General features: G+C 41.6%; 1 protein-coding gene across 9 annotated transcripts in view; it reads right to left on the bottom strand.

Annotated features, from left to right (window-relative positions):
- The window catches only part of USP40 (ubiquitin specific peptidase 40), an 89508-nt gene that overhangs the window by 28725 nt on the left and 35438 nt on the right, over positions 1–25345 (bottom strand). For 8 of the 9 annotated variants that reach the window (XM_047086083.1, XM_047086084.1, XM_047086081.1 and 5 more), the window contains 11 exons: positions 22160–22460; positions 18802–18883; positions 16884–17055; positions 14544–14628; positions 13374–13444; positions 12331–12650; positions 10919–11042; positions 9427–9484; positions 3212–3265; positions 2403–2491; positions 708–794 (listed from right to left, as the gene is read on the bottom strand). In XM_047086083.1, the coding sequence (XP_046942039.1) occupies positions 708–794; positions 2403–2491; positions 3212–3265; positions 9427–9484; positions 10919–11042; positions 12331–12650; positions 13374–13444; positions 14544–14628; positions 16884–17055; positions 18802–18883; positions 22160–22460 (1443 nt within the window). The other variant, XM_047086091.1, reaches the window with a different exon arrangement.

Below are 25345 nucleotides of genomic sequence, written 5' to 3'. Positions count from 1 at the left end.
ACACCGAAAGTCCTAGTTCTTAGTGACACTAATACAACTCTTCGTTTGGCTTTAGCCTATACACACACACATTCATGAGTGTGCGTGTCATTATGAATATAACCTAAAAACACCAGTAGGAAATATGCCAAAATGTTAACATTAGTGAGATAAAGGATAATGAGGTTTTAATTTTTTCTTTTAATCCATTTCTACATAGCCCAGAGTTTTTATTTTTATTTTTTTAAATTTACATCCAAGTTAGTTAGCATATAGTGCAACAATGATTTCAGGAGTAGATTTCTTAATGCCCTTTACCCATTTAGACCATCCCCCCTCCCACACCCCCTCCAGTAACCCTCTGTTGGTTCTCCATATTTAAGAGTCTCTTATGTTTTGTCCTCCTCCCTGTTTTTATATTATTTTTGCTTCCCTTCCCTTATGTTCACCTGTTTTGTATCTTAAAGTCCTCCCAGATTTCTGTAATAAACAAGTATTATTGGTAATCAAAAAAGAAAAAAAATAATCATCTTATTTTAAAACTTTGGGTTGGCTCACCAATTTCCGAGTTCCCCAAATTACTCTTTTAATGAATGCACAGAATTCTTTAAAATATATTATGTGAATCCTAACCTTAGGACCTCAAAACCCAAACACGGGTTCCCACAGCTCCCTAGACCAAACGCCCACAGACCTTTCCCCACACCAAAAATAGTAAAATTACTTACATCTCTCGCAGACATTGTTTCTTCTACGATGATCTCCATCTCTGTACCAGGCTGAACATCACTCCCCACAGTGAAAAACAGGAACAGCTAAGATCAATGAATGCGATTTAATCTAAATTTTAAAATTTTATACATGTGTTATTTTCTTCCAGAAAAGACAAGCCAATGGCCCATGGAATTTTAATAAAAAACTCATACTGTATACAAATAAAGATGCAATTTAAACAATAATCTCAACCACCTAGAAACGTAAGATGCTCACACCATTGTTTTTACTCCTGTAGGTACTATTATGTCAATGTTTGTCTGTCACAGGTATTATTTATTTCACTATGATCTTCACTTCTTTCTCAGTCACTCCTCAAAAGGATTTGCTACACACTGTAAGCATTAGCTGGGTTTTTCCTCTGTCATTTGGTTGTGATCTTATTTTCTGTCCAGGGAATCTGATCTGTCAGTTCATTTCCTTTCAGACTCAATCTTACTTGTCACATTCCCCCGCCACAAGCTTGTCATGCACTCTGACGTGCTAAAGTTCACGGTAGGAACGAATGAAAGAGGAGGGAGCTGGGACACTAATGAAGTGGCTCCAGGAACCACAGGGATCCTGACAGGAGTCTAGCTTCCCTGGATACAGAGTCTTAACAGTAAGGACACTGACTTTTGGATGGTAATAAAAGTTTATTAAAAAAGGTAGGGCTTCTCGCAAAGGTCGACCTAATATCTTACACAGAAAATGAATACTGATTAAAAAGAGAACTGCTATGAGACTATTAGACTCCTGCAGAGAGTAATTCGGGGCAAGATCAATACGCTGTTTTCATTCAATCTAAGAAGCCGTGGCGATTACTCATTACTTTCTGTACCTCTAACAGAGAAACAGTGTCAGAAGTAATCACAGATGCTACAGATTGTAAGATGGATCCTAATCTCACGGATGTCAAAATGTGGGGGGAAAAGGGTGCATTTTAGATTCAAATAGGTGGCCACTCAACTTTAGATGCCCCCCCTAACACAAAATTTCCACAGAAAAAGAACTTTATGAATATACTCTGACAGGATATTCTTGATTTAAACACAAAGAACAGGGGCGCCTGGGTGGCGCAGTCGGTTGGGCGTCCGACTTCAGCCAGGTCACGATCTCGCGGTCCGTGAGTTCGAGCCCCGTGTCGGGCTCTGGGCTGATGGCTCGGAGCCTGGAGCCTGTTTCCGATTCTGTGTCTCCCTCTCTCTCTGCCCCTCCCCCGTTCATGCTCTGTCTCTCTCTGTCCCAAAAATAAATAAACGTTGAAAAAAAAAAAAAATTTAAACACGAAGAACCATATGGATGTATGCCTAACATAAAAGGTACCATTTAAGAAAGAAACTTCTATGAAAAACAATTACTGCTGCAGTAGTTAAGGTAAGAATTATGAAATTAAGAACTTCTGGGAATGCCTGGGTGGCTCAGTCAGTTAAGTGTCCGACTTCGGCTCATGTCATGATCTCGTGGTTCTTGGGTTCGAGCCCCGCGTCGGGCTCTGTGCTGACAGTTTAGAGACTGGAGCCTGCTTCAGATTCTGTATCTGCCTCTCTGCCCCTCCCTTGCACACGCTCGCTCGCTCTCTCTCTCTCTCTCTCTCTCTCTCTCTCAAAAACAAATAAACTTTAAAAACAGAAAAAGAACTTCTGACTCTGGGAAGGCTGATTCTGTACCTGGGAGGGAGTTGGTGCTTTCCCAGGACACAGTCCCAATGAACTGCCCATCTTCAGTTCCGCTTCCTTCACGGTGTAGCTGTCTGGCACTACAAAGAATGTGGATAACATGATGAGTGTTATGAATTCCTACCTCTCTGGGCAAAATAACATACTGAAACCAGTATTTCTTTGCAAATCAACAGTGTCAAGAAAGAAAAAAAAATGAGGTGCACTCCATGTAAAAAGATTACCTATACGATAGTTAAGTTTGATTTTCAATTTCCACACTCTCAAGTTATCTGCACAACAATGCTAAGAAATAAGAGGCAGCTATCTATGAGCCACTGTTTACACGGATTCAAAGCGAAATATTCCCCACTGATTCATGGGTGATGGACCAGCCTCTTCCACATTTAAAGCTGCTGTAGTGACCGCCATTGATTATCTAAGTCGAATGACAAGGTGCATTACAGAGGCGAGAGCAAAAACTGTTTCACAACTGCTCTCACAATAAAATGAGCAACACAAATAAAACACTTTGACAATAAATCTAGAAAGATAGGACTCGATCAAAACAACAGCCTAAAATGAGGATCAGCTTATCAGAAAGGCAGGCGTTTTCCTTTAGATGACACAAGTGTCTGAATTTCTGGTTAAGATTTTCTGTAATACGTGAAGATGGCACTGGGACCATAAAATGTCCTAAAAATTAGTTTCCAAAAGGTAAATTTAAGGATGTTAAGCACTGCAAGCATTACCGGAAGTTAAGTGTTAAGAAGGACCGATGGCACGAGTGTGCGTAGGTTCTGAAGGCTCCCGCGATTTACCTGGACAGAGAAGCTTCCCGTTTCTACCAATAGGTCTCAAACAGCTGTTCTCAGCTAAAAATAAAAAGAAGCTGGTTAGTGCACCAAACCAAACTAAGGAGAGATGCTCTACTGTGTTAATTAGCAGAAAGGTACAATGAGCTACAAGACAAAACCCCCCAAGTACAGGCAGCGTTCACTTCGCGGGAGCGAGCACCGAGGGAGTGCCAGTCAAGCTGAAACAGCGCAAAGCCAGCCTAGTAGCCATGAGGGCCACTGCAGACGTCCTGTGACCTTTCAGCACTGTCGTTAAAAAAACATTTAAAGGGGTGCCTGGGTGGCTCAGTTGGTTAAGCGTCCGACTTTGGCTCAGGTCACGATCTCACTGTTCGTGAGTTTGAGCCCCGCGTCGGGCTCTGTGCTTACTGCTCAGAACCTGGAGCCTGTTTCAGATTCTGTGTCTCCCTCTCTCTCTGACCCTCCCCTGTTCATGCTCTATCTCCCTGTCTCGAAAATAAATAAAACGTTAAAAAAATTTAAAAGAAAAAACAAAAACAAAAAACATTTAAATCTCTGTTGGTTATGAGTGTATAGTGAAATTAAAACAAATAGTAAAACTAATATTTAAAACACTAGAGACCCTGAGAGTATTTTTTTTTTTTTTTTGTAAAAAACATAGCAAGACGAGTTTACACAGGGCTCTCTTCTTGTCGGAGAGCTTACAATCCGGAGGGGGCATCTGGTCTATCCCCTGGCAAACGTTCATAATCTAAGTTGGGTCTGCTTCCAAAATTTCCTACGTTGTGCTCAACCTCATGAAGTCCTCCAGGAGCTCCTTTTTTTTTTTTTTTTTTTGAAGTTTTTTATCTATTGATTTTGAGAGAGAGAGCCTGAGTGAGGGAGGGGCAGAGAAAGAGGAGACGGTGAGAATCCCATGGCACTGGCAGTGCAGAGCCCGATGCGGTACTTGAACTCACAAACCGTGGGATCATGATGTAAGCCAAAATCCAGAGTTGGCCGGTTAAACAACTGAGGTGTGCCTCCAGGAGCTCCTTTGACGTGAGGTTCTCTGCCAGCGCCACGTCCTCTGGAATGTCGCCATCCTTTCTGTCACAACCACTTTCCTCACATTCATTCACGTCCTCTGGCTGCACATCTGGTCTCAAGCTGCGCAGTGCCATCGTGCCCACGGTTAGCTACTGCTATCCCTCTGTGTACCTTCTTGGCTGCACCCTCATTTTGTGGAGCGATCGGTTAGCCATTACTGCAGAAAGCGCGCAGGTCGCCACAGAAGGGGGGACAGATCGCACGCTGTGCTGCGGTGAGATGAATCCCTGATCATGAGGCACGTCTGCTGTTTAGGCAGTGATCTGTGCAATGAAGGGCGAGTACCAAGTTCGTACTTCATGCAATTACTCAGTTATTGTCCAGTGTAGCTGGCATTTGAACCATGTTGCCGGGTGGCTGATGTTACGTAATGAGCCACGGTAACTGACATTCGTGCCCACTGCCTACGTGTAAAATACATTAAGTGACTTTTATGCTTATTAAGTGGATGAGGCCCCTACTTTTGTGGGGGTGAGGATTCCTGCTTTGTGGGGAGGAGCCCACCAGGTTTTGAGTCCAGACAGAATTCTTAAATGGCCAGATATGAGTAGGGGGCTGGGAGGATAAGAACAGCACGGGCCTTCCCAGCTCACACTCTGCCAGACCACAGCAAATCTCTGAAATTCTGGAGTTCTCCATGTTACACGGTGGTAATATGAAGCTAGCAAACAATTCTAACACAAGTTTCTTGACAACTGAAACAGCTTATGGAGAGTTCTTCAACTTAAAAACATGCATTTTAAATACCACCTCCTTAAAATAGTCCCATTTGATTCCACGAGCCACATCGCCTATGTGCCAGACCCGCTCTAGAAGCGGACGGTGCGGCGGGAGGCGGAACAGCTATGGAGCCTGTGCTCAGAGGCTCGGCTGCTGGGGAAAGGGGTGCAGGTAGGGCCCCAGCGCTACAAGGGAGGTACGGGGTATCAGGACAAAACAGACAGCAGTGCAGACCGCGTGTTCCGGGACGACGGGAAGTAACATTTCTGCTGGGGTAACTGAGTGAAGTGAGTGAAGAGGAGGGAAGGGGACAGAGCTGAGGGAGGAGACAGCCCTGAGAAGTTGGGTGAGGTGCGGTACAGCTGGCACACTGGAAACCCAGAAAGCCAGCACGGGGGGTGTGTTGTGAATAAGCAGAGGAGGGGACCAGAAAGAAGTCGGAGGCCGTGGTCAGAGGAGGCCAGGTCTTGGAGGAGAGGGCGGGGAAGGAGGCTCCAGAGAGCTGGGCGGAGAGTGATACGATCGGATTCGCATCCATTTAAGAAGATCACTTGCTCAATGGAGAACGGCTTGGAGGGGAGCAAGAGTGAAGGCAGGGAGGCCGGTTTCACGGAAGAGGGTGAAGTATTCATTTTAATAAACCAAATGCTTTCAATTTCAGGTGCAGGTTACAATAAAACACATCCAGTTTACGTGTACAAAGAGTCTGATTTAAACAGTGAGCAACCACCTGCAAACGGAGCTAGATTAGCCACATCCCTCAAATCCCTCATGTTACCTTGCAGTCAACCTCCACCCCCAATCCGATTTTCCACCCCTGTAACTACAGCTTAGGTTTTCTTTTTTGAAAACTTCATGTAAATGGAAGCGTAAGAATACGAACTCTTCCGTGCCTAGTTTCTGCTCTGCACTCCGAGAGTCTACATGTTTCGCAGGTGGTGGTTGTTTGCGGCTCTTTCTGATGAACAGCATCCCTCTAGAAGGCTACACCGTAGTGAGCTCACCCATTCACGGGCGCGTGGGCTTCTGGACTGTATCCCGTTTTCGTTACGAACACCGTATAGTGTTTGTGAGGATAGGTTTGAGTTCTCTTGGATAAGCACCTAGGACGGGTAAGTGAACGTTCAAACTCATACTAAGCGGACTCTCTACCAAAGTGGCTACCGCTTTACACCCCCACCAGCACCAAGCGGGGGCTGCACAAGCCCCACATCTTCGCCAACACCGGGTTTGCCAGTGACCGTAAGCATCCCGCTGGGTGTGCGGTGCTGTGTTGTCACGGTTGCAGTCTGATGGCTGATGACACCGAGCATCCTTCCCCGGGCTTCCTGGTCATCCACAGAGAGACGTGCTTTTGTAAAGCGTCCTCCCAATGTGGGGTTGGGCTGTCTTCTGATTACGGTACAAGCACATTTTATGTGACCTGGATGCAAGTCTATTGTCCAATGTGTGTTACACAAATTGTTTTCCTCCCAGTTTGTGGCCTGTCTTTTCAAATGTCTTTTAAATACAGAGGTTTTAAATTTTAATATTGCCAATTTGTTAGTTTTTTTCTTTTATGGTTTGTGCCTGTTGAGTCCTGATTTTAAAAAATCTTTTCCTTATGATAAAGTAACAAAGATTTTCTCATAAGTTCTCTCCTAGAAATTGTATATAAATGGTTTCAACATTTAGGTCTATGATCCACTTAGAATTAGTATTTTACATGATATAAGGCAAAGCTAGAGTATCCAGCACCTTACCTTGAAAATATACTTGTTTTCCCCAGGGAAACACTTTTGCTCTTTTGTTAAAAGTCGACGGATTAGGTAGGGGTGCCTGGGTGGCTCAGTCAGTTAAGCATGCAACTTTGGCTCAGGTCACGATCTCGTGGTTCCTGAGTTCAAGCCCCACGTCAGGCTCTGTGCTGACAGCTCGGGGCCTGGAGCCTGCTTCCGATTCTGTGTCTCCCTCTCTCTGCCCTCCCCCCTCATGCTCTCTCTCTTGCTCTCAAAAATAAATAAACATTAAAAAAGTTAACGGACTATACATATTTGTATCTATTTCTGGATTCTCAATGTGGTTCCAATATAAATATTTTAAGTTCAAAACCACATACAGTCTCTATTCCACATTCTTCTTAAAAGAGTCCTTTAAAAGTATGAAAATTATTCTCGGCTCACTGACTGCAAAGAAACAGGTTACAGGCTTAGGCAGCTTGCTGCCCTATGTTTACTCCTATGCCAGCACCCACTGTCTTGATGCCTACAGCTTCGGACTGAATCTCGAAATCAGACAGGGTAACTCTTCCAACTCTGTTCCCCACCCCCACCCCCAAACTGTCAGGATACTCTAGGTTCTTTGCACTTCCATATAAATTGAATCAGCCTGTCAATTTCTACACACACACATACACACGCAAAACCCAATAGCATTTTGAGTGAGGAGGATGCATTCAATCTACAGATCGATTTTGGGAGAATTCACTTCTTAACAATGTCATCTTTTCTGATCCAAGAGCACGATACAGTGCTCTGCTTATTTAGGTATTCTTTGACTTTTCACAACAAAATTTTTTTGTCGTAAGTATATATATATACGTCTTGCACATATTTCGTTAAATTTATTCCCAAGTTTTTCATGATATCTCATGCTATTGTAAATGTTTTCTTAATCTCATTTTCCATTTTTTTTGTTGCTAGTAAACAAACAACACACTTTTGTGTATTAATCCTGACTTCTTGCTAAGCTTGCTAATTTTAGTACCTTTTTAGTAGAATCCTTTAGATAGACAGTAGGCACATCAAAAGTGCTCACAACTGCTGCATTAGGAAAATCAATTAAACACAATGACAGCAATTCACATCCACTAGAATGACTATAATCAAAAAGATACTTACAAACACTGGCAAGGATATGGACAAACAGCAATGCTGATACATTGCTAGTGGGGATGTAAATGATTCAGCCACTTTGGAAAGTAGTATGGCAGTTTCTTATAAAGTTAAACATACATTTGCCATATGACCCGGCAGTTACAATCCTATATAGCTACCCAAGAGAACTGAAAACATGTCCACACAGAGACTTGGATGTAAATGTGTACAGTGGCATTATTCATAAAACCCTAAAACTAGAAACAATGCAAACGTATATCAACTGGTAGATGAATAAGCAAAATGTGATCCATCTGTACCACTGAGTATTTAGTCAGCAATAAAGGAACACACTCTGGTACACGCTAAATCATGGATAAACCTCAAAAACGGTATGCTAAGTGAAAGAAGTCAGACACAAGGGACTACAAACCATATGTCTCTGTAAGTCTACAGAGACAGGAAGTAGACGAACAGCTGTCGGGGTTTGGAATGCAAAAGGTGCATGAGGGATCTTTTTTTTTTTTTTTTTAAGTTTATTTATTTATTTTGAGATTGAAGGAGAGAGAGAGAGAGAGAGAGCGCGAGCGAGAGCAGGGTAGGGGCAGAGAGAGAGGCAGGGAGAGAGAATACCAAGCAGGCTCCACACCGTCAGCACAGAGCGCAATGCAGGGCTCGAACCCACGAACTGTGAGATTATGACCTGAGCCCAAATCAAGAGTCGGATGGTTAACCAACTGAGCCACCCAGGCACCCGGCATAAGGGATCTTTTTGGAGCAATGAAATGTTTGGAAACTGGAGTATGCTGATGGCCGTACAACTCCATACATTTACTAATCATCGCTGACACTTAAAATGCATATTTCATAGGATGTAAATTATACCTCGATAAAGCTGTTAAAGAAAACCTAATGCTGAGTGAAGAGTGGGTTTCAGAATGTTATATTCAGTATGACAGAATTAATTTAAATGTGAAGCATAATATAGAAGCACAATACGAACACATACACTAGACACACACCCAAATCAGATACACTGGTTGCATCTGGGGAGGGAGAGGGACTAGGTCTGAGGAGCAGGACACAGAATTTTAACTGTATTTGCAATGTTTCAAACAACAATAAACACATGACAAAATGTTAACAATTGTCCATTTTGTGTGGTAGGTGCATGAATTTTCCCTGTTACTTGAGACAGAGACAGAGACAAAGAGAGAGAGAAAGACACAGAGAGAGAGAGAGAGAGAGAGAGAGAGAGAGAGAGAGAGAGAGAGACAGAGAGAGAGAACACGAACACGCATGCACGAGCTGGGGGAAGGGGCCAAGAGACAGAATCTTAGGCAGGCTCTATGCTCAGCGCGGAGCCCAATGCAGGGCTTGATCCCACGACCCTGGGATCGCGACCTGACCCAAAATCAAGAGTCGGACGGTCAACTGACTGGGGCCACCCAGGCACTCCTGAATTACTTTTTGTATTCCCACAGTTTTTTCAACCAAAAATCAAAACAAAACTAAATTAAACCCCAAAACCCGAAAGCAAACGTAAATGATTACCTAGTTCCTTCATTAATTTTAATTCCTTTATGGCTTTAATTCGAATCTCATACACCACCTAAAATAGAGAAATGAACTAGTGACTCTGCGGGAGAACAACGGGAGGGGACAGCATGAGGTCATCAGTGCGCACGTAAACAGGTTAGCTGCCTTACCAGTCACTGGACAGGGTTTCGGCCTACTTGAAAAAAGATTTTTTTTTTCTATCCCTGAAATTCATTTTCTATCTTCTACCAAGTTAAAAATAAAAACTCAGATCTTAATAGTTAAGATTTTACCAAACTGATGTTAACTGGAGCAGAAAGAAGACACTTATGGAAAAACTTAAAGCAATTCTAGCTACAAAGGCAAAAAGCTGAAAACCCACTAACCTTTTTAATGAGAGCAAACAAAAGAAAACAAAGTTAATGGTATTTGTTTATGTTAAGAATGACGAATTCAGGGCCAATGAGCATAGAAAATATAAAAATGTACAATGCTAATCCAAGGGCACTATTTAAATCTGTTTAAATCATTTTATCTATATTGTTTTTTTTTTTTTTTCCTTTTTGGTTTAGGCTAATTGCCTCTAGGGCATAAAACTGGAAATTCAGCGGTAAAGTGATGTCAGCGATCACGGACAGGATCCTCCCAGCAGCGCCCCAGAAGGTGCCAAGAAGGGACAAGGACTGAGTAACCAGGACTCCCCAAAGTCCTCACTTAGGGTCAGGATGGCAGGTCTCTCGAGCTTCAGGACACCAGCCTTATACTGTCCCCTCTACTGTACCAACAAATATTAATGCACCGTAAGAAATTAGAGTATTTAAAGAAAACATTTTAACAGGTTTCTTTTGATGTTATAGATAAAAAAACCTCAATGAACTGAGAATATGTGAATATAAAAAGAGGTTTCCTGGAATGATGTTTAAGGAAATGAGGGTCATGGTCTTCAAGTGGAAAAGTGAAGAATCACTTTTAAGAGCAGCTGGCTTTATACAGAGCATGTAGAGCAAATGAAGATCAACAACACCACAACACAAAAGTAAAACATATATGCCTGGTTTGAAAAATAGAGAAAAGGTCGTAGGAAAACAACATTTTATATTTATCGAAGCCAGCAGATTCCATGAACTAATTAAATAGGCAAATCCTATATTCTAACTCCAGCCTCTGGAGGGAAAAAACGGCCCATATTTTCTTGAAATAAATATGCCACTGATACAGGTAAACGAGCAGTAATCAAATGTTAGTAATAAAATTTTTATTTCCTCCTCCCTCCCTTTTTTTTATTAAAGTAGGCTCAACGCCCAACATGGGAGTTTGAACCCATGACCCTGAGATCGTGAGTTGCATGCTCTACTGACTGAGCCAACCGGGTGCCCCCAAAAGTTGATTTCTTTAGATCTAGAAGCCCACTGAGACAACTGTCCTGAAGACCTTGGGTACTGCTTTCCATGTCAAATTCTGTCCGACTAGAAAACCGTCCTCCAAACTTGAGGTGTAACCTACTCACTGTGTTCACAGTTGCTGATATTTTAACTTGCTTCTCCTCAGACTCCACCTCGCATAAATTTTGAACTTGGAGCCAGCTGGTCTCACTCGCACCAGTGAACCATTTCCCTTGTCTGAGCAGCAAACTGTAGGGAAAAAGACATTAAAAAAAATGGGTTTTTACACAGCACTTCTACAGGTCAGAAAGGATCGGAAAATTAACACTTTCCCTTATGCGCTATTTCCAAAATTCCGCAGGCATCTCTGACGTGACTGACTGCAGGTAACCAGGGCGTACGGAGCTGGCTTTAAGAAAGCAGACTATGCTTCTAGGGCAGCGTTAGGCAGTAGGTCTACAGGGTCTGTATTCAGGACTCCAACTATTCTTTGGCTCATACAAATAACCTGGTGCCACATTTTTCGTCTTGTGTGTTGCCACCGTTTTCAAAGAGAAGTGTCAGAGCGCTTACACCTGCACCTGGAACCACCAGGGAAGCCGGCCCAGGGCACGGACGCTCGGTCTTCGCTTCTCCGTTCCCCAAGTCCTAACACACATATGTTATTTGTTATAAAGGAATGTATAATAAACTTTTAAGTTAAATCAACAAAGTGCGGAAATAAATGCCTGGAAAACACTCGTCCCAAAGAGCAGTAGTAATAGATGTGATACAAAATAAAAGCGGTTCTGAGCGCCCTATGTCACGGCCACCATTACTGACAATACGGAGCCTGTAATGTAAGCATATTCGCGGCACTGGTCAAGGAGCGAACTCATTTGTTGATGGCAACCTCAAGTCCTCAGTAGACGGAAAGCTGGTGGGTGACGGTGAAGGACGCATTGACCACGGAAAAGCACCACAACGGACGTGGGTGACAAGCGGAGAGACGCGGCACTTCGGAGCATCCGTGTGACTCATGGGGACCGAAGTTATAATTCCTGACGTTAAGTGCCATATCTGGGCAGATGGGAGGGTCTCAGGAGTCAGAAAAAGGATTGTGATGAAAACTGGAGTTGCCTTCTGGGAATCTTGTGACAAAATGGACAAATTTAGCTGTATCTTAATATCCTCCTCATGAAAAAATTCAGGAACTTTGTGAGAATGTGCCTTCGGTTTTGTAGTGAGTGCTAATCAGAACTGATTTGCGAAGATTCTGCTTTATAAAAAACCAGACTATATCTCATCTACACCTATATTATCGACCATACTTACTGGAAAAATTAAAAAAAAAAAAACCCATTTCAGTATCATCTTTCCTCCAAGCTGCCTGACCCAGAACACTCCTGTATACAGTGCACAAAACACGATGTTTAGAAACAAAAGGAAAATACTGAACTCTTACCATTATTAAAATAAAGCTTTAGAGTTCTAAGAGATAGAAAAACTATAATTAAAATTTCTTAAAAAGGAATTCTCTTATGTTTCAGCAAGCTACCTCTTATCATCTTTAGACTCCTGAACGAGAACCGAGCTCCCGTTCCCGAGGCCCTGTTCTCTGAACGTCTTCTTCAGATCTTCCTCGGGAATGGCGACCCAGTTCTCTTCCCCGACAGAGTCGGTGGTGCTGATGAAGAGGACGGCTACGGGCATTGCCAAGGCTGTGAGCACAGCCCGCACTTCTGCATTGGATGGGAACACATGTGGGGCCTCTACCAACTGCTGACACTTTTCCCCCTGGCTGCTTGCTGCGAGATGAAGAACATTTATGAGCACAGGCTCATAGTCGCTACCGGTTGGAATGTGGATGCCACCAACCTACAATGACAGCAAGACAAGTGTTAGTATAGTTTCTATCTGCCACGATCAAGTCAACAGAACACAGTAAAAGACTACTCTTGAAGAATTCTCATCTTTTTCTTTTCAAGTGAAATACAATTTTCACAAATGTCTTGTATATATCAGAAGAACAACTCTAGATTTTTCCATTGAAACTTTCTCTTAGCCATTTTTTACTTTCTAGGAGAGAAATCTGGAGTGGAGACAGAGACGGACGAGTCCCCAGTAGTGGTAATAAAGCCTTGGGGAAAAAACAACAACAGAAAAAGAGCCTTGGAAATACAGGAGATGAACCAAGGGCAGTCCACCGAGTGGGTGAGACGCTCCTTGCCCCTTTCCTGACTTAGAAAACTCACTCTGCTCTTGTAGGTAACTCCTAGAACTCAGTGTAAGTATTTGCCCCCTTCTGAACTCCCTCAGGGAATATGCACAGATCCCTACTTCAGCACCCGGATCAGTACAATTATTTACACGGAACAGAACGCATGAAGGACTATTTACTTTTGAATGGAGCATCTGGCTCGATGGAGGCACTCAATAAACATCTCTTTAGCATATAACTAACACTGATTATACCTACAATTTATCAGACATTTCAGACTTTTTCTAAAATCTAGCTGCCTTCACGTATGCTGAATAAAGTTTTATTCAACAACTGAAAAAAACAGAACCATCACAAATATTTCTTCAATGTGTTTTTACCTCCACCCCATTCCATACAAAGATGTCTTCCCCATCCTCAATTTCCATTTCACACAGTGTCAGGTTATCTCCTAGGAAGAAGAGGCCATCAGTGAGACCATCTGTCATGATCACCAAAGACAACTGAACAAAAACAAAAACCTGAGACACTTAAATATTTGTTTGAAAAAGCATTCTCATAAAGGAAAATTAAGGAAAAGGCAGTCATAATATTATACTGGTATTATTTACTATTACTCTTATCTTAAATTTTTTTAAACATTTATTCATTTTTGACACATAGACACATAGCACGAGCAGGGGAGGGGCAGAGAGAGGGAGACACAGAATCCAAAGCAGGCTCCAGGCTCTGAGCTGTCAGCACAGAGCCCGACGTGGGGCTTGAACTCACAGACAGCGAGATCATGACCCAAGCTGAAGTCAGACAACTGACTGAGCCACCCAGGTGTCCCGATATCACGTTTATCTTTATTCTTCTCATCATACTCTTACGGTTTTTTTTTTTTTCCATTTTATGTAAGCATTTCCGCACTGTTGTTATGTAAGCCTCCCGAGCACGAGAGCAGGGGAAGCACTGACCGTAATGAACACCGTGCAGGAGTGAGCTTAGGCATCACATGGCCTGGGACCCAGCACTAATTAGCTATCTGTCCTGTGTGCCTCATCCCCAAGCGTCAGTTTTCTTGTTTAGGAAATGGAGATAAAAGAATTTTGTGAAAATCAAAGGATACAATTTACAGAAAACTTATCTCAGTGTTTAGCACAGTGAAGTATAAAATAAATGTCACTGCAGCTCCTGCTATTACTATTGTTCAGTTGTTATTCACAGGTAGCAAATACTTTTAAGTTCTCAAAGTATTTTTGTCTGCTTTGCTACAAAATCTGTGGTAATATAAAAAAAAAAAAATCCAAAGCCTCTCAAAAACTTGTTTTGGTGGAGAGGTGCCCTTAATTTGAAAAAAAAAAATATAAACCACGTCTGTGCTAGCAGAATTCACATAGAACATAAATCAGATAAATTAGTTCTTTGAAAACCGACAACGTGATGATAGCCTAGTTAAGGAAGTAGCAAGTAGGGGGAGAGACCGGCTAAGAGAAGACAATCACAGAGGAGATGATCAAAATATAAATATATGCGATGAGTTGTTGTATTTCAGTTGTTTATCTTACCATCCAGCATCCGATAAACGTGAAGTCCTGCAGGAACAAGCTTTGCCACACTAAGCACCAGATCTCCTTCCCAAAATTCTAACAGCTACAGAATATTAGTGGAAGAAAACAGAACGATGGGAAGTAACATTAATTTCACATTTCCAGGTGAAAGAATCACACGGTGCAATTTTACATGTGTTTAGATGAAACAGGGAGCTAGCAAATGAATACATCCATCCCACCCAGCACCAAAAACGTGGCAAGGAGGCATCACTCGTTGCTAAATAAGCCAAATCCAAGGATGGTTAATCTCAGCCATTAGTGACCGGAGAATGCTGCATACACAGTGAACGTGATGACCACCCCAACGACTGTACTTAATTCACGGGGAAGGCCACTTCCACGGGAAGGCACACTGATAGCATGCCAGCCCAAAAATCTTTGTCCAAAGAGCAAGAATCATTCGTTTCACTAGCACTGTGCAGGGAAAAGCACACACCAACATTTTTGTTAACTTGAAAGGAATGTTTCCCACTATAAATTCAAAAAGTAGCATTGCCAATTTACAGAATAGTATCACCATGGATTTTTTTTTTTAAGTTTCTAGATCTAAGACTCTGGGGACTGGTCATCTCACCAGGATAACATCGCCTGTAAGGGTCAGTCCTACTTCATTCCTCTCCACAATACCACAAGGTAGCTCCCTTAAAAAGAAATCTCCTCTTTACAGGTGATTAGTTAACTGAGTCAACCCTGCAGCCTCTTGCCAATGTCTTACCTCCAGAATAACAGAGATGTGCACTTAAAACACCAGAAAGCAGACTGGAGCAAATTTGAAACTTACGAAGGTGAAGAGGTCTTTTCCATCTGAAAGGTCCCCCTAGATGGGGTCCCCTTCCCAAACCTACCTACAACAACACTGCCTGGACTGGCTCAGGAGTGAACTTTTAATGCAAAAATTCAGAAACACTAGGAAATTTCAGAAATCCTGATACGAATCCAACATTTAAATATCATTCAAATCCACTAAAGTTAAAAAAGACATTGGCCTGCTTTTCTTTGTACAAGAGGAAAATCAAGAGAAAGTGAGTAATTTTGGGAACTGATAAGTGTTTTTTTTATTTATTTTGAGAGAGAGTGAGAGTGGGAGCATGAGTGGGGGAGGGGCAGAGAGCGAGGGAGAGATCCCAAGCAGGCTCCACGCTGCCACAGAGCCCCATGAGATCATGATCTGAGCTGAAGAGTCAGATGCTTATAGACTGAGCCACCAAGGTGCCCTGGGAATTGATACATTTTTTCAGAAAATTCATTTATTCCTGCAAGAAATTAATGCCTACATTTTCTATTTCCCTTTTCCTTGAGTAGGAAGTAGCACAAGGTGAAAAGGTGTGATTAAAAGGAAGGAAAGAGTAAGGAGACCAGGGCCTAGTTCTACCACAACCAGAAGGCCGACCATACACAAGCCATTAGATGTCCCCAAACCACAATTTTTTCACCTGTAATATGGAGTTAGCTTACCCTGGGTTGCCGTGAGATTAAGAACCAGAGGACATGATCTACATGAAGGCACTGGAAGCAAAGTAAGCAGCACTGTTCTCAGTAAAGCACACCTGGACTGGTTACTCAGAGGAAATGACCGACGACGAGGTTCGTTTGTACTGCACACCAGGAGCGATTTTCCTTCACTGAAAAGCTTTAGTAATAATGCTATTCTCAGGGCGCCTGGGTGGCGCAGTTTGTCAAGCATCCGACTCTTGATTTTGGCTCAGTTCGTGATCTCACGGTTTATGGGTTTGAGCCCATCGGGCTCTGTGCTGACAAGTGTGGAGCCTGCTTGGGATTCTCTCTCCCCACTTCTCTCTGCCCCTCCCCTGCTTGCGCACTGTCTGGCCTTCTCTTTTGCCTTAAATTTTTTGTCTCTTAAAAAAAATTTAAAACAACAAAACGCTCTTAGGAAACGCTACTTAGGAAAGGGAGAAGTGTTAGATGCTTTTGTTTGTTTAGCTCTTGGTTTTGGGCAACATGCTCATCTTTATTTTTTCTCCTCTTTTAACAAATAATTTTCCAAAAAAGGGACAGTCTTATACTCTTTCTCCCCAGATAAAATATACCAGGCTTGATTCTCCCCCTGAAAACCTGCTGGCAGGACAGTGTGGGTGTTGGCATGCAGAAAAGCCTCTCTGAAAGATGTACACAGAGAGAACATCTGGGGCAACCCTCATGAAGTGGCAGCCGTAGGATTTTAAGTGGCTCTGCAAAAGAAATAGTTGTCTCCCAAACAGGGTTTTTGAAAAGGAGAGTCCAGCTTGAGACGGACCTTAATGTCTCAATGAGTAAGAGGAAGCAGGGCTAAATTACCTGCAGTATTGACTGTCGAAGATCTCCTAAAGTTTTTCTTTTATCAAAGGTGAAATCCCACATGCTTTCTGCTTGAGAGACTGTCGGGTGCAGAGCCCCATTGAAGAAATGATAATGAGGGCCCAGGTGCAGATGCAATTCAAAACTATTGTTTGCAGAATCACATTCTGCCCTTTAAAGAGGCATAAAAAATACACAAATGCTAAGTTTTTATAACAGACACTGTTTCATCCCCAAACAAAAATACTTGATTTACAATATAAATAAGTTCTCTATTCTACCTAATTATCACTAATGTCCTTTTCCTCCATGCTCCAAAAGTAACTCGTTTTAGTTTCTCAATGAATAGCAAGTTTTCAGCTCTGCCACCATGAATTCCAAGGAAAACGAATTTTAAGACACACTGTGCAATATTATTCTGAAAAAGTATCCACGCTCAGAATCTTCCAACCCTTAGGGGCGCCTGGGTGGCGCAGTCGGTTGAGCGTCCGACTTCAGCCAGGTCACGATCTCGCGGTCCGTGAGTTCGAGCCCCGCGTCGGGCTCTGTGCTGACGGCTCAGAGCCTGGAGCCTGTTTCTGATTCTGTGTCTCCCTCTCTCTCTGCCCCTCCCCCGTTCATGCTCTGTCTCTGTCTGTCCCAAAAATAAATAAAAACGTTGAAAAAAAAATTAAAAAAAAAAAAAAAAAAGAATCTTCCAACCCTGAGACTACAGTTACAAATATGCTAGAAACCTCTTCCTATGATGCGTTAAGTGCCAGATTTTTAAACTTCTGTCTCACCCTTACTTTCACTAGACCCCGTAGACCCTCCCGTAAAATATTCAGAGCGGATCTCAAGATCCTCCAGAGTCGACTCTCCCCAGGTCGAAGGTCCTCAGCTGCAGCCTGGTGCTGGCTGCTTTTCTCTGAATCCGCTCGGCTCCCCTAAGGCCAGTGCTGGCTACTCCACTCCTGGCAATCTGGCCAAGGGAGAGCTGGGTGAGGCCACTGCTCAGGTTCTCCAGACACAATTCTATTAATGTGGTCAAAGACAGCACTAGCTTTTCTGATGCTCACATAAAAAAGCTTAGCGCTGGCTGGCTAAACCCATTACGTTGTTGCTACTGTTGCTCTGAACACCCGCTGCTAATGTGCACCCATTCATGCAGGTTATCTTTCCTGTTTAAGATGTTTTACTCTAGGTTGTATATTTTTAGTGTCTTGATTTCCTTTGACAGCAGTTTGCCATTCAATCCATTTGCCACTTTTTTCCCCCCAGCTTCAAGTCAATGATAAAAATGCTGAACACATCCCTGCTACATAATGAGCCAGCCACGTGGAGACCACGAGAACATCCATTTCCCTAACCCAATACCCCACTGACCCTGTCAGAGAGCAACTAAAGATCCAGTTTTTCAGGGTCCAAGCTGACACCTCAAAAGAGAACAGGAAATCATCAAGTTCTCACAAACTGCGCTTGGGATAACCCGTTAGTGGTTTCTGCCAGAGAGTTCGCAGAATCCACATTCCTTCCTTTTACCCACCTTCGGTCTTCTGTCACTACGTGTCACTTCTCCACAACTAAAATAAGGAGGGGTGATTTTCACAGCGGGCTCTTTGTACCTAGAGCACCACCTGACAGGCCAGGATACAATTCATTTAGTGGACTGTGTGTTTACCAAGTTCTCCAGTGTTCCCAGGCTTCATCCCTACTCAGCAACGGCCATTCGTGTGACATGATTGCATTCGCTGTCACAGAGAAGGATCATTTCAAAGCAGAAGATACTCTCACTATAAAAATTCAGCAGCTACACAGACACTGGCATTAATTGACTTTTTTTTTCCTTTTTAATTTTTCTGATTGAATACTTAAGACCTAAATTAGATCCTCATTCTCCAGAAAAACCATTCGAACTCTAAAAGTAGGTCAAACTCACCTTTTTCTTTGCAGTTCAATGTTGGCCGCATCCATTTCATTCAGCAAATGACCTGGAACCCCGTACCTTGGATTGGCTCGAGCTGTGAAAAAAACGTCATTAACTTGGGCTGACTACACGAACTCTGGTGGCTGGACACCTGGCAGCAGGGAAAAGTAGAAAGTGCTGGGAGCTAGGAAAGCTTGTACTAACTATCTCTGTGAACACGAACCTCTCATGGATCTAAGCTCTTCCATCTGAAAAACGAAAACATTACGACAAATGAAAGATACATGGCTCTTTAAGCCAAGCTAGTAGAAGGAGTCCATTTCTTTGATTCTCTTTAAATACACTTTTAAAAAAGAACACCCACTATTTTCTCCCTGATAACAAATGTAGTAACTGGTCACTGCAAAAATTCTGGAAAGTATTTTTCCAATATAAAAGAAATAGATATTACCTGTAATCCCATTCCCAAGAGATACTCCTAAAATTTATTAAGTATACTTCTGGTCTCTCTTCTATGTACCTGCGCAACGTGTCTGTACGTGCACACACGCATGTGCGCACATACACACGCTTATTTAAAGTGACTGGCACTGTATTTAACAAATCTGTTACATGCTTTTTCATTTCACATTTGTGTTTCTCCAAAGTTTTAAATGATTGCACAGTAGTCCATTCTATAAATAGCAGAATTAATCTTACCAATCTTTTCTGTTAGACATTGGGGTGATTTCTAGTCATTATTATAAGATAATGGGAGTAACGAACATCTCTGACATCTTTGAACATCAATATTTATACACAACTCTGATTATTTCAAGACCAACTTGCAGAATTACTGGTTTAAGGTTTTTAAATACACATAACCTAATCGGTTATACTACTTTATATACCTAACCAGACGAAGTGCCAACTATCGAGAACAAGATTAGCAGAAACATTTTACTTGGCAGGAAAAAAGTGGCATCTCACTGCCGTTTCAATGCCTGTTTTTTGATTATGAGTTAGGTTGAATTTTTTTTCCTTCACTTTATTGGTTGCTCTTCTTTCTTCTTTTGTACATTTGCTTATTTATATCCTTTTCCCAATTTTCTATTAAGCACAATGGAATATACACGAGAGCACTCTGCAGACTGGAAATAAATGTCATATATTTTCCTGTTTCCCACAGGGCTTGTCATTTGCCTTTTAGATTATTAAATGTTTGTAACATTTTTCCTTAAATTTTCTTTTTTTCCTTTTAAGCTTAGAAAGGTCTTCTCTACCTTAAGATCAGAAAATATATGAGGCGCCTGGGTGGCTCAGTCAGTTAAGTGACCAACTTCGGCTCAGGTCAGGATCTCACGTTTCACGAGTTCAAGCCCCACATCAGGCTCAGTGCAGACAGCCCAGAGCATGGAGCCTGCTTTGGGTTCTGTCTCTTTCTCTCTCTCTCTCTCTCTCTCTCTCTCTCTCTCTGTGCCCCTCCCCCACTTGCACTCTATTGCTTTCTCAAAAATAAATGAGCATTGAAAAAATTAAAGAAAGAAAAAGAAAATATGCTTATACATTTTAAGGTTCCCTTTTAACAAAAACATTAAAGGAACTCGAATTTCATTCAAGCGACGAATACAGTCACTTGATTACACTGACTGCTAATTCAAGTGATTAGTAGCTTACTTCCAGCTCTATTTCTTGAGTGATTTCCCTTTCCTCCCATTTAGCTGAAAAGTTACCTTACCACAGGTTAAAACCTTAAAAACCCTAGACGGGTATCTGGGCTAGCTCTACTCCAGTGATCTGCCCACCTCTCCACATTAAGCACTGTGCTGTCTGAACTGCTAGAGCTTTTACAAACAGGTTTTTACTGATGGAGTGAATTCCCTTCAGTAGGTCCCGCGTCAGTTTCCATTAACTCACCTCTCTAGGTGAATTTAGAATCATTTTGCCATGTTCCATCCCTTTATTCCCCCCAGAAGTCCATTAAGATTTCAGCCAGATCTTTATTCAATTTATAAGCTAACTAGAAAACTATCATTTAGTACCTAGTCAAATCATACACATACTAAAATTCAATTTGGGGAAAAAGAAATACTCCATCTGAACACGTTCTTTTTTGTTGTTAATATATATTTCTAGAACTGTGAATTTTGCCTTCACAGTATTTTTATCAGAACCATTACCGTATTTTTTCCCCCTTCAAAAAAATAAAGCCTAGAATTTCTGGTTAAACAGAATAACTGTGTAACAGTTTTAGATCCAGAAATTTTATTTCCTTTGACTCATGTGCAAATTAGTAACTGCTCTCTTCTTGTTCTTTATAAAAACGATTACTATTTTCATTCTCTAAGAACAGTGTCCTCATTTGCAACCACAGATTTGCCTCAATCCAAGGAACTTCCCTGGTTAGGATTTTTACTTTTGAGTGGACTTTGGGAAGTGACCAAAGTCTACACACTTTGATTCATGTTAGTGCTTTCAATTAAAAATGTATCACTGTGGGGGTGCCTGGGTGGCTCAGTCGGTTAAGTGTCCAGCTCTTGATTTTGGCTCAGGTCACGATCTGCCGGTTTGTGGGACTGAGCCCCACGTCAGGCCCTATGTTGACAGAGCACTAGATTCTCTCTCTCTCTGCCTACCCCCCCAAATAAACACTTTAAAATAATGTATCACTGTGGGTCTCAGTGTTTAACCTCCCTGTCTTATGAGCTGTCTTAGAAGGTTTAACAAAGAATGTTTTGAAGATACTTCAATTGCTCAGAGACTACATTAATTATCTTGAGGGAAAGGAAAAAAGAAAAGGGGACATATGAAAACAAGACTAGGGCCCCTTACAACTCAAAGGCAACAAACACATGGCCAAACGACACAGCCAAGCCTAAGCATAGGGCAATCACAAGCAAGTCGGTCCACACAACAAGAACCCATTATGTGATCCAAGCACCCGATTTTGAAATACTAACTATGGCCTCATATTATTAAAGGAGAAAAAATAAATAGAAATATATAATTATAAAATGACGGTTAGATATCTTTTGCATAATGCGTTTCCTCCTGTTAATCTTGAAAATATTTAAAAATGTTCCAAGAGTAAACTTTTTAAGTTTATTGATTTATTTTGAGAGACAGAGACAGCATGAGTGGGGGAGGGGCAGAGAGAGAGGGAGAGGGAGAATCCCTCCTTGCTGTCATTGCAGAGCCCATGTGGGACTCGTACTCACGAAACCGTGAGATTAGGACCTGAGCTGAAACCAAGAGTCAGATGCTTAACCGATGAGCCACCCAGGTGCCCAAGAGTAAACTTTCTTTTAAAAGGGTAAAAATTCAAACAGCATTAAATATTTATCACCTAACGTCATCAACTTAAACAAATAGAACATTTTTCTTTCCATACCTTCAGGGGGTCTCTGCAACTGGGATTTCCGATAAAACAACATGTAGGCACTTTCTTTACCCTGAAACTGCTGTTCAATATCTTTTTCCTTGATTGGTTGGACTTTGGAATCATTTATATCAAACCAGTGGGGACAGGAGTTTCTATCATTTAATCCTGGGGATTCTGAAGTATGCATCTGGAAAAGGTGTTGATCCTTCTTTTGGAAATCGGACTCAGCCTGGAGAGAACCATTCTTCAAGAGACTAACTGTACTTTCATCTGAACTGAGCAGAAATATCTGAGAATGAAGCTGTAAGAACTACAGAGAGACAAAAAACAAATACTAAGGTTAATAAAAAAAATTTTTTTTAAATAAAAAACTACATCTTCCTTTCTGTGACTAAATATTTGAACTTCACCTTTATTTTTGGCCTACTCAGCTAAGAAGGGAAAAAAAAAAAATCCGTTTGAGTCCTGATGAGACATTTAATAACAATCAGAGTGCTCTCCTTTAAACAGTGTTAAACAGTGTAATAGTCACATCAAGGGAGAAAGCTGCCGTGCCACAAGCCAAAAAATACTTTAATTATACCTCAATAACACTAGTTTTGAAAAGTACTTTACTAAAATAGATTAGGCAGAACAAACACTTTTGAGATGTTTCAAACAGAGTATAAACAGAGCATAAAACAAAGGCAATCACAACAGTGAAACGTTACGGAAGAGAATTTCAAAACTAGTGACTCAGACAAACTCTGTCTGAGTAATAAAGGAATAAAGTAATAAAGGAATAAAGTAATAATCATAAGCTGAAATTCTCATTTAACATGGACTAAATTGAAATGTTGTCTGTCCAGGAAGCTGACAGGTTAGCTCAGGAAATCAAAGCACAGAAGGCTTAAGTCTTAATCCTAAAAACTATTAATCAAATTCTCGCTAAAGGGTTAGAAAGAAAAAACCATTCTTTCCTCGTTGCCTATCCCCTCTTTCAGCCCTACTCTTGTCCCTTCTCACTCCCTGATTGCTGTGTGGCCTTGCATCTTCTTGCCTCACAGCACAAAGTTACTTTATGCAGGAAACCACCTGGGAGGTATGCACAACATCTGCTTAGTCCATCAGTCAATATGGAAAGGTGACTCTCTCATTTTCCACTTGGAAAGAATGAATGTGCAGCAGTGCCAACTCTCTCATCAAAGTAGGATGGTACCACCAACAGAAGGGAATGAGTATATGACCCAGACAGTATTGTTAACACTGTGTATAAAAGATAGTAAAATAGTTTTGTAGCTAATTTGTTTAGATACAATCAAATAACAGTTTGAAAACTTTGAGTAATGAACTTTCTGGTTAGCCATTTTTTTCTTTGTTTAATAATTGAGGATTAATTCTTTTAAGCCTCAAACTTGGCACAATCTGGTCCCAGTAACAGCAGAGAACTTTTATTGGACTAACTTTCCTGATAAGAAATGATAAACTCTCGGGGCGCCTGGGTGGCGCAGTCGGTTAAGCGTCCGACTTCAGCCAGGTCACGATCTCGCGGTCCGTGAGTTCGAGCCCTGCGTCAGGCTCTGGGCTGATGGCTCAGAGCCTGGAGCCTGTTTCCGATTCTGTGTCTCCCTCTCTCTCTGCCCCTCCCCCGTTCATGCTCTGTCTCTCTCTGTCCCAAAAATAAATAAAAAAAAAAAAAAAAAAAAAAGAAATGATAAACTCTAGACAAAATAATGAAAACAAATGTTTGGAGAGTAACCAAAAACAGGCATAAAACAGGGGACATAATCCTTCAAAGGGAAGCAAACTCGATGAGTTTTACATTAACCCACTGCTTCCCAGTTTGTAGCGGTAGAGGGGTTCAAGCAAAGGGCAGGAGTCTTACTGAGCCAAGGAAACAGAATTTGAACATGCCAGAGAGGCTAGAAAGTGAAAGAGCCGTATAAAGGAGCCTCAAATCTACTCCAAATCCCCCTAGAATCCTTGGCTGACTCCTGAACAGTAAATGCACAATCCAAGATGCACAAAACCCCACAGGAAGCAACAGCTGGCAGATTCTATCTGAGCAGAGACTTTAGCATCCTGCTGCTGGATAGAAGAACGTGAAACTAAGGTCCTGGCAAGTTAGAGGAGTATGACAAACATCTCGGGCTTTCCACTGAAATCCTAGAAGGGCCATGCCTTAGGCTGGGGGCTGGCAAACTTGTAAAAGGTTGGACAGTAAACACCTTAGGCTTTGTGAACTTAAGAGGCAAACTTGAGGACATTATGTAGGCACCTATATAGCTTTTTAAAATAACCATTTAAAAATGCAAAGAGAGTTCTTAGCTCAGGGCTGTACAAAAACAGGCAGTGGCCATATCCTGGCAACCTCTGTCTTAAGAGGGAGGACCAGGCATGTCTCAGGACTAATAGCAACACTGCAATAGGCCCACCATACAAACTGTAAAACGAAGCTACCAGAGGATCAAGACGATTCAAAGGTAATTTAACAGCCTGGTATGACATACTGTGAAACTCTTTAGAGAACAGCACCCATAGGCAATATAAGATTAAATGACATGCAAACAGGACAGTGTTTTTCATAATCAAGAGATGACACGGTCAATTCACAAGAGAAAAAAAAAGTTAATACAAATAGACCCAGAAACGATCCAGACATTATGATACCGAGAAATTATTACAAATACTTAATTTATATAGCTTAATAAAGCCAATTAGACTTTCAAAAATGTATTTAATTTATAAGAAAGGATGAACAGAGTGGGTTCAGATAGGGAGTTTCAGTGGAGAAACGGACACTCTCCATTACAGCTAAGTGGAAATTCTAAAGCTGAAAAATACAGTATCTAAACAAAAAGTTCACTAGCTGGGCTTAATGGAAGACTAAATATAGCAGGAGAACCAATGACCTTGAAGATGAAGCAATGTAAATTATCCAAATTGAAGGAGAGGTAAAAATTTTCAGAAAAAGAAAAAAAAAAACCCAGTTATCTAACATCTGTGAGGAAATCCAGAATGTTCTAATACATATGTAACTGTAGTCCCAGAAGGAGAAGAGAGATAATGGGGCAGACGATAAATTAAGAAGACAGTGGCCAAAACTGAAGAAAGACTTTAAGTTACAGATACAAAAAACTTAGCAAATACAAAGCAATTAACACAAAGAATACCATACTGAGATACATTATTGTTAAACTGCTAAAACCATGGGGG

The sequence above is a fragment of the Lynx rufus genome, unplaced genomic scaffold, assembly GCF_022079265.1.
Source record: "Lynx rufus isolate CCGP_SWC_20201006 ecotype Redwood Valley unplaced genomic scaffold, mLynRuf1.p SCAF_2, whole genome shotgun sequence".
Taxonomy (NCBI): domain Eukaryota; kingdom Metazoa; phylum Chordata; class Mammalia; order Carnivora; family Felidae; genus Lynx; species Lynx rufus.
This window is presented reverse-complemented; position numbering and strand designations above follow the sequence as displayed.